This window comes from Aquarana catesbeiana, linkage group LG05 (assembly GCF_042186555.1).
Source record: "Aquarana catesbeiana isolate 2022-GZ linkage group LG05, ASM4218655v1, whole genome shotgun sequence".
In the NCBI taxonomy this organism is placed as follows: domain Eukaryota; kingdom Metazoa; phylum Chordata; class Amphibia; order Anura; family Ranidae; genus Aquarana; species Aquarana catesbeiana.
The window spans coordinates 608,647,338-608,663,718 of record NC_133328.1 but is presented as its reverse complement, the minus strand read 5'-3'; the positions used below and the strand labels follow the sequence as shown (position 1 = coordinate 608,663,718).

Here is a 16,381-nt window from a genome sequence, read left to right as displayed (position 1 = left end):
AGGCACACACAGATACAGCATACAACTAAGTATGTCAATATTCAAGCTTCTAACTTCAGCTTGTTCAATTAAGCTTTGGCAATAAAACCAGGAAGCTGATTGGCTTCCAGATTCTGTGTGCACCAGTTTTAATGTTACATGTTCCACCCCAAGTACAGGGGGAAGATCTAACCTGTTCCAAAGGTGAACTTAGGCTGGCCATACATGATGCAATTTTTTTTCCTGCAGCAATGGTTTGCAGGAAGGAGATCAATTTGCACAATTTCCCCATCAACACAGACTGTGCTGACAGGGGTATTGGCAATTGTCTTATCTCGGCGCGGGGACAGGCAGGGGAAGCTGTCCCCAGCGGGAGAAGACAGTGATTATCGCTAGCAGCTATAGCAGCCGATTGAGATGATCGAAAGCGAATCCGGCAGGCTGGTTACACCCAAGTTGTTCGATCACAGCTGCTTGCGATAATTGTAAGAGAATCCGGCAGGCTGGTTGTACCCATGTTGATCAAGTGATCAACTTGGTAAATTGAGCCTGCACAATAACCGTTCCAATCAAACCATGTATGGCTGGCCTTAGACCTTTTGTAAACGATAGATGATGGTGTCCGAGACTTTTTGCTGATGCAGGGAACACCTCTATAACTGTGTACTGAATATAACATATAGTTCTATATTTTATAGCAGCATCCTGCAGAGAATTAAAGTAATTTTATAGAAGCTACTGTAGCTGGAGCATTATATTCTTTAGATTCTTGTTTGCCCCATTTAATGCATAGAAAAAGGCGCAGTCATCATTCTAACATGTCATAAAATCTAACTGCGCTGTAATGAGCACTTTGCCCCAGTTCTTGCTCTGTCATCAGTGCAGGCGTATAACCTGAACCCAACCATACGGTATTAAAAAAAAAACAGGTTAGGATTTACTGATCCTTTACCTAGAACCCTTAAAGCGGTTGTAAACCGCTGCACCTTTTTTTTTTTTTTTTTTTTCACTGCATCAATGCACTTTTTCACTGCAAGGTAAAGGCATAATGTGCTAGTATGCATCGCATGCTAGCACATTATGTTAAACTTAAAGAAGAATAAACGAACCGCACTAAGTGCCACAAATATTAATTATAAAAATTCACATTGGAAGCTGATGCGACTTTGAATTGAAAAGAATGTTGAAAAGTCCCATACAAATGAATTGTAGCAAACATCAAAAAAACTTTAAGCAATAAGAGTCCCAAATAAAGAGCTCACGCTCTACAAAGTGGATGCAAATCCGTGCTTGATAAGTGCTCACAAGACGGAGCCCCCACATAGATGTGAACTCACCCCTCCAAATGGACCAACTATTTCTAGTTTGGTCAATCACGCATGTGGGGCAGTCCCCGTGGGTCCTTTCTGGACTGACGTGGTTTGGGCTGGATGTTCCTCATATGAATGGATATGACAAAGAAAAACCTCATTCCTCTATGGACTAGCGTTGTTTGGGGCAGATGTTCCTCATGTAAATAGACATGACAGAAAAAGCCTCATTGCGCAGCAACATTGAAAAGATTTGATAATATATGAGGAAGGATTTAGTGGGACTTTATATGAGGTATAGGGGTGCCGCTCAGGTCCCCCCCTCCATCCCGATTAGATGAAAATAATGAAAAATAAAAAATAAAAAAAAAATAAAAAAAAATAGCGGGACCTCAATTTTCTTTGGGTACAAGCGTTGCACGACTGCGCAATTGTTAAAGTAGCGCAGTGCCGTATCGCAAAAAATGGCCTGGTCATTAAGGGGAAAATCTTCTGGTCTGTAAGTGGTTAAAGATTAAATGTGATTGCAGAAATTGGGGTTTGATCTGCTTAGGAAAACAAGACTAAATGGTTACCATAAAAATACAAAATATTAAACATATGCTGTAACGTCTCCTAACAATGCCAGTGTTGAGATCCTAATTTGGAAGTTATTTCCCAGCTTTCTTATGTAACCTAAATGCCTGAACTACAGATCACACATACAGAGCATTGGGCATTTCAGGTCCTTCGAGACCTCAGAGTGCATTGATTTCAGTGTGTCTGTCTGGGAGACAATAATAACGTGAAATGTGTCCTCCCTGATCATACACTGTGTGTCGGTGTCATCAGACAGGTGTCCCTACAGGGCTCTGGAAAGATGTTGGCATCTGGAGGGGGGTTACTATTCATATTTTAAACAAAGGCAGAAAACATGAAATAAATGCATCAAAAATATTTCTTTATTCAATGTAGACTTTATCTTTTGACATTTTTGTATTTTCCATCTTTGTGTTCCAGTGTTCATCCACAATGCATTGCCGTTCATAGGGTTTGGCTTCTTGGATAACGCCATCATGATTGCTGCGGTAAGGAACCAATTTCTCTCTTTTTTTTTTTTTTTTTTTTACATTTTACCAACTGTTCTTTAAAGCAGTGATGGTCATCTTCCTTTATTTGGTGGGCCTTTAAGTGTGGCCCTCAACATCACCAAAGGGCCACATGTAAAATTCTGTGAATATTCATTGTCTGAGACAGCAGGATATAAAAAGGAATGGTGAATGGTGTACGCAGGTATGCAGGCACCTCCAGGGGATAATTATGTAAGTAAAATTATAAAGATGAATACATTTATAAGTTCAATGTAAAAGTCTCTCAAATAGTTATTCCAAAAAGTCTCTGCCGTCTGTTTTATCACAGCTCTCTAACAATCCTTATATAGCAGCTGTGAAAACTCAGAGTGGAAATTCAATTGGCCAGAACAATTTTTTATTTTTCTATTGGTTGAGGTCAGCAAATGGAAAAAATAAACAATTCCAACCAACCAGAAGAGGAGGGAAAAGAGGAAAGGAAGGAAAAGGGGTCAATAAATAAAGTTGATTTTTACACAGTTTTCACAGCTGCTGTCTGGGGAATGCTAGACACGTGTGATATCAGAAAGGAAACAATAAAGAGCTTACAACAGCCTCCATAGATACGATGGCATAAACCACTTTTAGGCTGGGTTCACACTATCTTCGCATGCGGCTCCCAGCAGGGGTCCGATGCGTCCTTGTTCAGCGTTTCGGGTCCAATTTCAGCCTGAATTTTTTTATGAATTTGAACCTGAAAAGGACCAAAAGACTCTGTGCAAATTCGCCCCGGAGCCGCAGCGAAGATATGTGAACCGGTGCCATAGAGAGACAGTCAAAATCTCCTGCTATTGCGAATTCCCACATCCAATTTGCAATAGTGTGAACCCAGCCTTAGAATTACCAAAGAGACAGATTCCCAGAGTTTGTAGCTAGCAAGGCTTATAAAAATGATCCACCTCCCTCGGTTATGTCTAATGACTTTCTTAAAGTAGTTGTAAATCCTTAAGGTTTTTCACCTTAATGCATTCTATGCATTAAGGTGAAAAGCCTTCTGTGCTTCAGCTGCCCCCCTGACCCCCCCCCCACTTTTTTCTTACCTGATCTGATCCAGCGATGTGCACGAGTGCAGCGGCTCCAGCCGCTCTCTCTCTCTTCATTGGACAAATTGATAGAAGCAGGAGCCATTGGTTCCTACTGCTGTCAATCAAATCCTGTGATCTCCGCTGAGCAGGTGGATGACCGGTCCGTGCCTGTTCACTGTGCAGAGCGGACACAGACACAGTCCCACTTTCCTCTGTGTTGAAATCAAATGGAAACCGACTGCCTGTCCGTTTCCAATTGATCCGATCCACTGGAAGAATGGAAAATAGGACCACCAGGATCAGATCAGATGGTGGTAGGTGGCAGCTGACTTCGGCCGCTACATAGAGGACAATGCAGTGCCCGATCAGGTCCACCAAAACTAACAGGCGGACCTGATCAGACAGCCTGTGTGAAAGGACCCTAAGGCCAGTTTTACACTGAGGCATTTTTCAGGCGTTTTAGTGCTAGAAATAGCCTCTAAAAAACGCCTGAAAAACGCCTCCCATTAATTTCAGTGTGACTTTTCACACTGGGGCGGTGCGCTTGTGGGATGTTAGGAAAAGTCCTGCAAGCAGCATCTTTGGGGCGGTTTGGGAGCGCTGTGTACAGTGCTCCCAATGCGCCCTGCCCATTAAAATGAATGGGCAGCGTTTCCAAAGCACCTGAAAAGAGCTTCGGAAGCGCCGCAACACGAGTGCTTTTAACCCCTTCTTCGGCCGCTAACAGGTGTTAAAAGCGCCCCACTAGCGGCCGAAAAACGAGCGGCGCTTTGTCGCTGACAGAGGTTGGCACATCAGATGTGCTACCGCTAAGAAAGTTAGAGATCACTCCCGTATGAAGGGTTCCTCTGTTTGAGGTAGCTCTTCATACACACAGCCAAGATAGTGCACATTTAGAAGTGATGACGTAAATAAAAGCAGAGTACAAATGGCAATTCCCCTGATGACAGCTCTCAAAGGACAGGAAAAGAAAGTGAGATTATCCTTGTAAACCTGCTCTACTCAATCCCGAGCACAATTTGTATATTACCATGCTCAATGCTTGGCCCTTGCTGAAGGAGCATTAATCTATATGCTGTTGTAGAACTGGAAGCACTGGTTGCTCACTTACTATTCTGAACTAGTCAGCTTGGTTCGCAGCAGGGTGGATATAAATTAATGATTTAAAAAAAAAAAAAAATCAAAAATTTATTTTTTTTAATTTAAATCTTTTTTTTTTTTTTTTTTTTTTTATCAAATTTATTTTAATAAAATGCTTTTGGAGTAAAAATCTATCTAAAGATAGTTTTCTATTTAAGATTCATTAATAATTTAGTTTATTCAGCATGAAATTGAGCTTAGTTATGTAGCATGAGGCTGTATATTCTGCAATATTTACACTTGTGGTAAACTCATTCAATGTATCCAAGCTCTGCAAGCTGAAATAACATGCACTGCATTGATGCATTCACAAAATTTTACAGTACGCATGAGATAAAACAAAGTTCTGGAATATTCCTTTATCCCATTGTTTTGCAAATCTATGTACACTACAAACTGTATAATTGAATCGGTTTTGATATCGCTGTTTTACTAACCTGACAGCTTATTATTCTAAATAGGAAACCTTCATTTTGTTTGCAAATATTAAAGATTCTAACTACCAGCAAGAATAAGTTCTTACATTTAAAGAGCACCTGTCATTTCAGATCCATCATGGCAGAGTCTGTTAGTGGGCATCCACTCACCTGCTGCCGCCACGTCCCTCACCTTGTTGTGTCACTGCCACATCACCAGCCGTCCCATTAATGGGACTGTTGGCGAGTCAACAGCGGGTCAGAGGGGGAGCCCCTGCGGGACAGAAATGACAGTTGTTCTTAAAAAATTAAAATTAAATCAAGCCTTTTTTCTAGTGATTTAAATTATGATTTAAATCAACTTGTTTTAAATCAAATCCACCCTGGTTTGCAGTCATTTCATCATTGTGACAACTGGTATATAGTAATAGGATGAGGTTTTTTTTTTTTAGGCACCCAAAAACAAGTACGTAAAATCACAAAATTTTATTAGGAATAACGCATTAAACGTACATATGGTTATTAAGAGAACCAGTATAGTCTTATACAGCATGCAGGCATCACTCTAACTGTCACAAATAGGTAACACCAACACAATTTTGATTCCATTGATCTTCATCAGGGATATAAATACCACCCATGTTTATCCCCCTGATAAAGATCTATTGAATCAAAACGCGTTAGGGTTAACTTCTATTTGTGACAGGGTATACTGTATCAGACTATAGTGGTTATTTTATACCCATATATGCATTTAATGTGTTATTCTTAATGATATTTTATGATTTTACGTTTTTGGGTGCCTTAAAAATCCTATCCTCTGGGCACCCTTTACTAACCTGGATCTGTTGTATATATCATGGCAATTAACACCTGCTGGCTTAACAACTTTGTGATGGAGGTGAAAATTAATGTTAATGTCTGAACGCAATTTTGCAACTTTGCCATGTGTTCGTAAAACTGTACATCTCGTCACAACTACTTAGTGTAAGGAAGTCCAACTTTTTGACCTTCCTGGAGCACATTGGAAGAAGAGGCATGGTCTTGGGCCACACACAAAATACACTAACAGGAGAACTGATGAACAGAAAAAGTCGGGCAGATCACAAGTTAACAATCACTGATCTAGATAATGTACCTATCTGAAAAATATTCATTTATTTATTTTTATAATAATTTTTATTATAAAAGTAAAAGAGGACAACATAAAACTAGAGTGATATTTGATGCTGTTTTTGATAAACTATATCAATATCTGGCTGGATGGATGGAGTAGCAATTCTCAATAAATTCTCATGGTGCTCATCAGATATTTTGATTTGAATTTTGCCCTTTGTGTGTGCAGCCTGGAAAAGAGTTGCTCACAAATATAGGTGATGACAATAAGGTGTAATTGTGAAGAGTGTGAAAGAGCAGATACCCCCCAAGTGAGTATTGGGGACTTTGTAGGCAACAAGGAAAAGGATATAAAAAAAAATTATATAAATAATTATTTATTTGTAGAAAATATAAAATTATTCAGGTGCAAACATCACCAGGGATATAATTTATAAAAACAGCAAGTTAGAAGGGTAAATCGTTCGTGCGTGGTAATTGTGGATATTCAACCCGACGCGTTTCAGGACGCTCGTGGGGTCCTTTCATCAGGGGCGTTCAAGACAAGGTGAAACTACCATAACACATTCTAAAAACAGAAACACAAAACAAGAAAATAATAATAGAAAGCAAACAGACAAAAATGAAAAACAACAAAGTATGCCCATCATGGACAAGGGCCAAGACCCTATTGGTGGATTTATACAATTATTTAATTGTGAAGAGTGGGAGATTTTTCTTTGGGAGGATAAAACTTCTAAAAGTCCAATAAAGATACGCTATCAGATTTTTCTTTAGCTGTTTGTGCTCATTAATGTAAATGCCTTTTTACAAAAAAAAATCTAAAATAAAAAACATTTTAAGTACGTTTTCGATTTTGTGTTGGGCCGCATACATAGCTGTCTTGGGGCTGCAGTTTGGTCACACCTGATTTAGTGTAGCTAGGTGAATTATACTGTTATATATACTAGTATATACTAGTACTAGTATATACTACTACTAGTAATAGTATGTATACTTTTGTTTTTTTGTTTTTAGTACAAATTGGGCTTTCTTTTGATGGTAAAGGATATCTCTTGATTTTTTTTCCTTTTTATCAAAGGAAAACTGGCCCAAAATAGTAAAAAAAAACAAAAACATTTTTTAACGTAGATATATATTTCTTGCTATTAACATAACTTATCGTCAAAGAACAACTCAAAATAAATTCTCCTGCTCCTGACAATGGCAGCAATACCACATCTGTGTACTAGAGGTGCACTGAATGGAAATTTTGGTTTTGAAACCGAAAATTGGCCAATAACCGAAACCGAAAATTACAGGTTTAAAAAAAATATATATTTGTACATACAATTGTATTAATTTTGACTTTTTAATTTATTTCGTAAATTTAAATTAAGGAGGAAGCAAAAAAGTTCCAAAGAAACAGGTTCTTCCCAGCTTCAGCAGCAGCGCTGCTGAAGCTGGAAAGAACCTATTTCTTTGGAAATTTTTTGCTTTCTCCTTAATGTTATATTTAATTATAGCAGCTGCTTAGTTTAATTTACTTCTTATCTTGAGCCCTGGATAAGTGACCCGGTTTGCTTTTACTTATTGTATATATCGTGAATTTAAATGAATATGAATTAATTGTCTGCCATTATTGACACCTTTAGTGCAAGAAAAGCCCAAGAAAAATGTATCCCTTTAAATTCTATGCATGTCTTCACACTGGTCCCTTGCGCTTCCATTGTGGTGTTAAAAATCCTGCTTGCTGCATTTTTGGTAGTTTAAAAAAACGCACCAAATACCGCACCTCCCCATTGAAATGCATTGAAAATGCAGCAAGAACGCATCAATAACGCACCTGTTACGGTCTTTTCTTTCTTTCTTTTTTTTTTTAACTTACCTAAAGCTAAATGTTACCCAGGAAAAACAGGAATAATATGGGGTGCCATTCTACTGAGGAACAGTATATTCATGTTTTATAAAAATTCAACAATTTTATTCATATTCCAGGTTAAAAGCAAGATAAAGTCATCATTTATCTCTTTCATGACTAAGCCTATTTTTGAAATTTGGTGTTTACAAGTTAAAATCCATTTTTGCTAGAAAATTACTTAGAGCCCCCAGACATATATATATATTTTTTTTTTAGCAGAGAATCTAGAGAATAAAATGGCGATTGTTGCAATATTCTATGTCACACAGTATTTGTGTAGCAGTGTTTTAAACAAAACTTTTTGGGAAAAGGGACACTTTCATGAATTTTAAAAAAACCAAACAGTAAAGTTACCCTAATTTTTTTGTATAATGTGAAAGATGATGTTACGCCGAGTAAATAGATACCAAACATGTCACGCTTTATAATTGCACGCACTCGTGGAATGGCGACAAACTACGGTACCTAAAAATCTCCATAGGTGACGCTTTAAATTTTTTTGACGGTTACCAGGTTAGAGTTACAGAGGAGATCTAGTGCTAGAATTATTGTTCTAACTCTGACGATCGCGGCAATACCTCACGTGTGATTTGAACACTGTTTACATATGCAGGCACGACTTCCGTATGCGTTTTCTTTGCTGCGTGAGCGCGCGGGGACGGGGGCGCTTTAAAAAAATTTTTTTTTCTTATTTTATTTATTTTTATATTTATAAATCATATTTAAAAAAAAAAAAAAATTGATAACTTTTATTGCTGTCACAAGGAATGTAAACATCCCTTGTGACAGTAAAACGGTGAAAAAGGCGATTCTGAATACTGTGTATTTTTTAAAAACCGGCGCCATTGGCAGCTGAGTAAACGGGAAGTGACGTCGCTTCCGTGTTTACGATTAGGAGGCTGGAACGAAGCTGCTCATGGCTTCGTTCCAGCCTGTCCCCAGCCGCTGGAGGCGGCTGATTGGTCATCGGGCCTCCCGATGGAACGGGAGGCCCGGTAAGAGCGGCGAGAGGGGGGGGGGGCGTCCCCTCCCGCTTCTCCGGTATAACAGCTGAGCGGCTTTTAGCCGCATCGGTTGTTATAACTGGATAGCCGATCGCAGTACTGGGATAATGCCTGCAGCTGCGAGCATTACCCCGGTATAACCCCGGAAAGCCGAGTACGCACATCTGCGTACGCTCGGCGGGAAGGGGATTTTATATAGTATCCATAAACAGTACGGCCTCTTTTATAATGACAGCCTCAGTGGTATTACATTTCCGCAGCTACAGTGATATTACATTCTCTACATGTTTCGCCATTACCTGGCTTCTTCAGGAGAAATTTTTGCTCTAGCATTAAAGCCATTCAATCACAAGTTAGCTTTTCTCTAGAACAAGTTTAATCTCTACTTAATATATGTTCCTACCTTTTGAAAGTTCTGAGATGGTGAATTGGTAACTGTAGGAGAGTAAAATGACCAAGAAAAGACTATATAATTACCGAACACCAGAGGGCACCAGGTAGCATTGCATTCACTTCTCAACAAGAGAAGGTGTAAGTATCATGAAAAGCTCCTACGTTTGGCTTCAGCCAAATATTATCCAGTTAGTGCTCTAGATTTCATCTAATTTGCCAATGTTGTTATTCTGTGGCTCCTCGCACACGTTTGCTGTTTCTATTTAATCAAAATTGTGTTCAGATTTATGACTGTTTTCAACCAGACATTGCTTTGATAGAATTAATTGCAGGATTTAAGTGCAATGCTAGGTATTCTTGCCCATCTGTGCTTCCTCGGCTCCTCCCTGCTGTATCAGTCAGAGCCCTCACTGTAGTTTTGATGGAACTAGGCTCAGGGTATGGAGGAGTTTGTGACTGCCCAGGTTTGAGCAGCCATTCATCAGGCCAACCAATTTGTGCATGTGCTTGGGCTCAATACACACTTTAGGTATGTCTAAGGCCCCTTTCACTCGGGGTGGATTCGTTGGATGGACTCCACTAGCTCAGCGGGGGATCGCTCCATTGATCCTCGCTGAGCAGGCGGATGACGGATCCATCTCTGATCACTGTGTACGGATGGACCTGTCAGAGTCCCGCTGTTCTGTATGGGGGAGATCGGATGAAAACAGCCTGTCTGTTTTTCATCCAATCCCATCCGCTGGTGAATGTATCGCCATCCGTCTGTTTTGAGCGGATCTTGTTGGATCGGATGGCAGGCGGGTGTCAGCAGACACATCTCCTCTGACATCCGCCTGCCCATAGAAGTCAATGGGTGGCCCGCTCAGATCCGCCTGAAAAAACAGAGAGGCGGATACGAGCGGGTCAATCACGTGAAAGGGGCCTTAAAGATTAGTTTACCTCTACAAAAAAACTGCCTATGCATGTAAATAGCTCCTGTAGATAAAAACAAACTGCAGCTTTGACTAAAGTTGAATAATGCCCTTGCTATACAGTGCATCCGAAAAGTATTCACTGTGCTTCATTTTTTCCACATTTTGTTATGTTACACAGGCATGTCCAAAGTCCAAGCCGTGTTCCGGTTTCGGACGGGCCCGCCTGGTAATTTTGATGTATACATCTTTTGTGGCCCCCATCGAATCCCCGAGAGCCAGGGGCCACAAAAGATGTATATGCTGGCTGCCTTGGAAGGGACGGGGAGGGGGCAGGACGAGTGCCATACATATAGGAGAGGAAAATTTCCTGTTTACACGGCGGCCTCTGTAAAAGGAATTCCTGTCTCCTGTCTTGCCATTGGACGACTGTTTTGTCCATCAAAGGAGGCGGGACTTTCTATTAAAGAGGCCGCCGAGAAAACGGGAGTTTCTCTTGTATGTCTGTTGGTGCTCGTCCCGCCCCCTCCCTGTCTCCTCCAAGGCTGCAGGTGGGCATGATTCAGGCTGCACTGATGGCAATGGCGGTGCTGCATTCATGACAATGGCGATGCTGCATTCATGACAATGGCGGTGCTACATTCATGGCAATGGCGGTGCTGCATTCATGACAATGGCGGTGCTGCATTCATGACAATGGCAGTGCTGCATTCATGGCAATGGCGGTGCTGCATTCATGACAATGGCAGTGCTGCATTCATGGCAATGGGGGGTGCTGCATGCACGGCAACATTGGTGCTGCATTCATGGCAACATGAAGAACACCTTTGGGATGAATTAGAGAGGTCACTATGAGCCAGGCCTTCTTGTCCAACATCAGTGCCTGACCTCACAAATGCGCTTCTGAAAGAATGGTCAAACATCCCATAGACACACTCCTAAACCTTGTGGACAGCCTTCCCAGAAGAGTTGAAGTTGTTTAAATTGCAAAGGGTGGGCCAACTCAATATTGAACCCTACGGACTAAGACTGGGATACCATTAAAGCGCATGTGTATGTAAAGGCAGGCGTCCCAATACTTCTGGCAATACAGTGTATGTAGGTCTGTTGCCCATAGCAACCAGTTAGTTAGCAGCTAGACACTTTCTGTTTACCGCAGACCTAATTTATCTTCCTGCTTTTATTTCTCCGTGCTTTGCCAGTATATAGATAATGTCTTCAATGCTTTAAACACTTTCCTTTGCTGTGTGCTTGGCTCCCTCCGTCTAAATGGCAGCCTTTGTGGTCTTCCCTGCCAGAAGTATTTGGAGTTGATCACACTGCATAATTATTATTCTTTATTTATAGAACAGCAACATATTTTATGGGCTTTGGAAGCCAACGTGCCAGGTTTCCAGATTTCATCATTCAGATACAGATGGAAGCAGTGCCGCACTGTGTTGTAAGAAAACAAGCAGAAGGGGAAAGGTGGACTTGGTTTCTCCTGTCCAAACAAAAAAACCACCATGTTTGATAGCGGCTTTTCGAAACTTTGGTCCGTTGCGTGGAGTTTTCGTAACCATGCCATTTTGCAAAAAACTGAAGACCACACTGTGAGGTCGCTTTCTTGTAAAATCTTTATTCAACCAAAGCCATCATACTGAATGTTCCCACCTGAGAACGGCCCCATCTGATGTGTTTTACCCGTAACAGGCCCAATGTGTTTTTACAAAGAAGTCACATCATCGGAGTGCAGTCTTCAGTTTGTTGCCATTACAGCTTTAGGAGTGGGGATGTGCTCTCGTGGCCACCACCCGACCCATCTGTGGCTGAGGAGGAACATTGGAGCCTGGAGCAGTGCTGCTTTCCTTGTGTTCCCCCACCATGGCAGGATTTTACCACCACCCCTTACATTGTATAATGTGCAAATAGTGAGTTCTCATCCATTCTTGTGTGCCATCCTTTGGAAGGGCACTGTGCCTAGCAACTGTTCCTGAATCTTGTTACCCGTAAACCTAAAGATGCTAAGGCAACCGTTCTCCATCGTAAAAGACACAAAGCCTATCTCCAGGCAAAACTCTCCCATTCTCCTCTCCCACCCACTTTTTACCCATTCCTCAAAATGTTTTGCCTTCAGAATCCCTTTTTATACAAAGTATGCTATTTGTGTCCTTTTACCTCCTTAATTGATGAAGAAATAACGAAGGCGTAGCCCACACCTGGTCATGAAATGCGTTAACCAGGTGTGCCTATGGGTGGGGACTGTGTCAGAAGCTTGTTGAACAAAACCTATGGTATGATGTCATCAGAGTGCGACCTCGTCTTCTGTGTTTGGTATTATACCGAGCAATGCGGATAAGGGATATTACTGCGCTGACCCAGTGTGTAAGAGAGAAAGGACAGCTGCTACATAAGAATGTAAAAAAATTCAATGTGAAGGATTGATAAAGAATGTAGCATTAGAAAATATAAAGCAAAAAACAAAAACGGTGTACAAAATATTATATGCAAATGGTGAAAACATATGATAAGAATCACTCTCAAATGTAAAAAATATGAGAAAGTACTTATATATGATGGGTGGAAACCCAAGTGAAAAAAGTCCCCAAGATGGAAATATCCTTAACCACTTAAGAACCGAGCCTCTTTCTGAGATTTGTTGTTTACAAGTTAAAAACCGTTTTTTTTGCTAGAAAATTACTTGGAACCCCCAAACATTATATATTTTTTTTCTAACACCCTAGAGAATAAAATGGCAGTCGTTGCAATACTTTCTGTCACACCGTATTTGCGCAGCGGTCTTACAAGCGCCCTTTTTTTTTTTAAAAATTCACTTTTTTGAATTAAAAAAATAAGACAACAGTAAAGTTAGCCCAATTTTATTATTGTGAAAGATAATGTTATGCCGAGTAAATTGATACCCAACATGTCATGCTTCAAAATTGCACCCGCTCGTGGAATGACGATAAACTTTTACCCTTAAAAATCTCCATAGGCGACATTTAAAAAATTCTACAGGTTGCATGTTTTGAGTTATAGAGGAGGTCTAGGGCTAGAATTATTGCTCTTACTCTACCGATCGCGGCGATACCTCTCGCGTGTGGTTTGAATACCGTTTTCATATGCGGGCGCTACTCACGTATGCGTTCGCTTCTGCACGCGAGCTTGGTGGGACGGGGCACGCTTAAAAATTTAATTTTTTTTTTCTTATTTATTTTACCTTTTATTTTTTACACTGTTCTTTTTTTTTTCTTTTTTTTTTTTAAATTGTGTCACTTTTATTTCTATTATAAGGAATGTAAACATCCCTTGTAATAGAAAAAAAGCATGACAGGACCTCATAAAGATGAGATCTGGGGTCAAAAAGACCTCAGATCTCATATTTACACTAAAATGCAATTTTAAAAAAATGTCCCTATAAGAGCTATGATAAGGAGATGGGTGGGGGCCATCTTCCACTCACTCGTCTCAATGTCAGGCTAGGGAGAGGATCCGGTCACCTCCGCCGCTATCCACGGCTCCAGTAAGCGGAGGAGGGCACCAGGGCGCAGAGGGAGGGGGGCCTATCCCGCCGCCGATAAAAGTGATGTCGCTGCGAATCCGCCACAGAGAACACTTTTATCTTGCAGTGGACCGCCCACTGAAGAAGAGGATACCGGGGTTATGGCAGCTAGCTGCTACCATAACAACGATACTCCTCTTCAAAGTACCGACGTATAACGATGGTGGGCGGTCTGTAAGTGGTTAAGGTAAATTTATATAAAGCCCACCACAAAGGAGTTTTTGCTCAGAAGTGGGGTACAACGGCCTTGGCAGGCATGTAGAGCACCAGGGATAATGTGTCCTCCACCCAAGGTCATTGGTTTACACTCTTACCGGAAGAGGTGGACTCGAGTGTCAGCGAAAACGAGTCATTCAAGCAAGGATGTCCTGATCAGCAAACTTTCAGAAATGATCCAGGGAATCCAGCGAACTCCCGGAAGGGATCCAGGAAATCGAGCAGGTAAGCGTAAGGCTGGGACTTGGATGTTAAAGAATAAAAGCAATGTGGTAAGCTGAAAGCCAAGCACGGGCTTGCTTTTATTCTGTGATCACAGTTTTAATCTTATGGATTTTTTTTTTTTTTTATAAAACCCACCTTTTTGACCTACACCATATGGAGGTATCTTTTTTTCTTTCTATACCTCCTCGGATGAGAGTTTTTGGTCTTCCAGTCTGGTTATTTAACATCCAAGTCCCAGCCTTACCGCTTACATGCTCATTTTCTTGGATCACTTCCGGGAGTTTGCTGGATTCCCTGGATCATTTCTGGAAGTTTGCTGATCGGGACTTTCTTGCTTGATTGACTTGTCGCTGACACTCGAGTCCACCTCTTCCGGTAAGAGTGTAAACCCCTTACCTTGGGTGGAGGACACATTATCCCTGGTGCTCTACATGCCTGCCAAGGCCGTTGTACCCCACTTCTGAGCAACAACTCCTTTGTGGTGGACTTATAAATTTATCTTAAGGATATTTCCATCTTGGGGACTTTTCTCACTTGTGTTTCTGCCCATCATATATATGTACTTTCTCATATTTATTACATTTGAGCGTGATTCTTCTCATATGTTTTCACCATTTGCATTTATTTTGTACTCTGTTTTTGTTTATTGCTTTATATTTTTTAGTGCTACATTCTTTATCAATCCTTATACAGAGCAGAATGAGCTCTTTAGGGCCAGCATCTGGCACATTGAGGGACCAGAGGAATACACACAGAACCTCGAGTGGTTCTGCTTTCTTTTGACCCACACCACTATTTCTTACTGATGCATTACAGCTGCCTCTGTCATCTCATCTGCATATTTTTTGGACAAGTTTTGCAATTCCTGTAATCTGCCTTAACAGCCCCCCCCCAAGCAGTAATAGACTGACAATACTGTGTAGTCCTCACAGTGCAGAAGATTTCATTGCCAGTGTGATTTGGCCGTGCCGGGGATTCTGGGAATATAATATAAAAATAGATTTGTGGCAGTTACATTGTCATTCAACACTCAGACGTTTTTCTTTAGGTTTGGGTAGAAAATAAAGGGAAATCATCCCAACAGGAACACAGCAATAACAATCCAACATGTGTTCTAACCCCTCTGAGCCTACTGGATCAAAACCTACGTTTTTATTACTTTGTGTTCTTCATAAAGAGAATTCTCCTCACTTCCTGTCCCAAATGACACGACTGGAGAGTCAGATCTCTTTTAATCTTTATCTAGTGTTTGCACTCTTCCCCCTTTCTCTTACTCTCTTTCCCAGGCCTACAAAATATAAATTAAAGATGCCTAAATCAACTCAATGTTTGGTATGTTCACCCATAAGGCCTTCTGTCTTGCAAAACTGCATCAGTTCTCCTTGGTACATGTGCACACAGCTTAAAGTGGTGGTAAACTAAAAAAAAAAAACAAAACAAAAACAAAAAAACCTGCAAGACAAAGGCATAATGAGCTAGTATGCATCATATACTAGCTCATTATGAAATGCTGACCTTAGATCGATGCTGTTGCAGCGGTCCCCGCACACCGCTGTGACTGGCAACATGTCTCCCGGAGTTATTTCCGGGTTTGTGGGCTTCCGGCGATGTGATTGGCCGGAGCTGCGATGATGTCACTCCCACGCATGCGCGCGGGAGCCACCGGTCATTGTTTTAGGCTCTGAAGAAACGGCATGAGCGAGCCATTTCTTTAGTGCGTATGAACCAGTGACGGCCGGCGCAAGCGTATACAGTGACTATCTCCTAAACTGTGCAAGTTTAGGAGATATTCACGGCAGCCCTTAAAAATTCCACTCGCCTGCTCGCATTTTGCGAGTGGATTTTGAGGGCTGGCGAGGGTGGGCTGCCTGGAAGCAGGAGGGCGAGCCCCGTCGGCCGACGGGTTGTATGGGAGTCCTCCCAGCGCTCGTGGAGGGGAAGAGAGAGGAGAGAGCCGGCTGGATGGTTCAGAGCGTGAGGGACATCACTAGTGGCTTTCATTTCAATAGGCGAGTGTTCCCCGCACTCGCTGTCACACACAGCCCCGCCCCCTGGTTCCGGGGAATTTGATAGACAGATCACCCGCTCAATCCCGG

The 16,381-nt window shown here is 41.4% G+C and overlaps 1 protein-coding gene across 1 annotated transcript in view; it reads left to right on the top strand.

Moving 5' to 3' along the window:
* Window positions 1–16,381, top strand: part of TMEM65 (transmembrane protein 65) — a 182,673-nt gene that overhangs the window by 116,450 nt on the left and 49,842 nt on the right. The window contains exon 3 of the mRNA XM_073632227.1: window positions 2,289–2,356. Coding sequence (XP_073488328.1) covers window positions 2,289–2,356 — 68 coding nt within the window. The remainder of the gene's footprint in view (window positions 1–2,288; window positions 2,357–16,381) is intronic.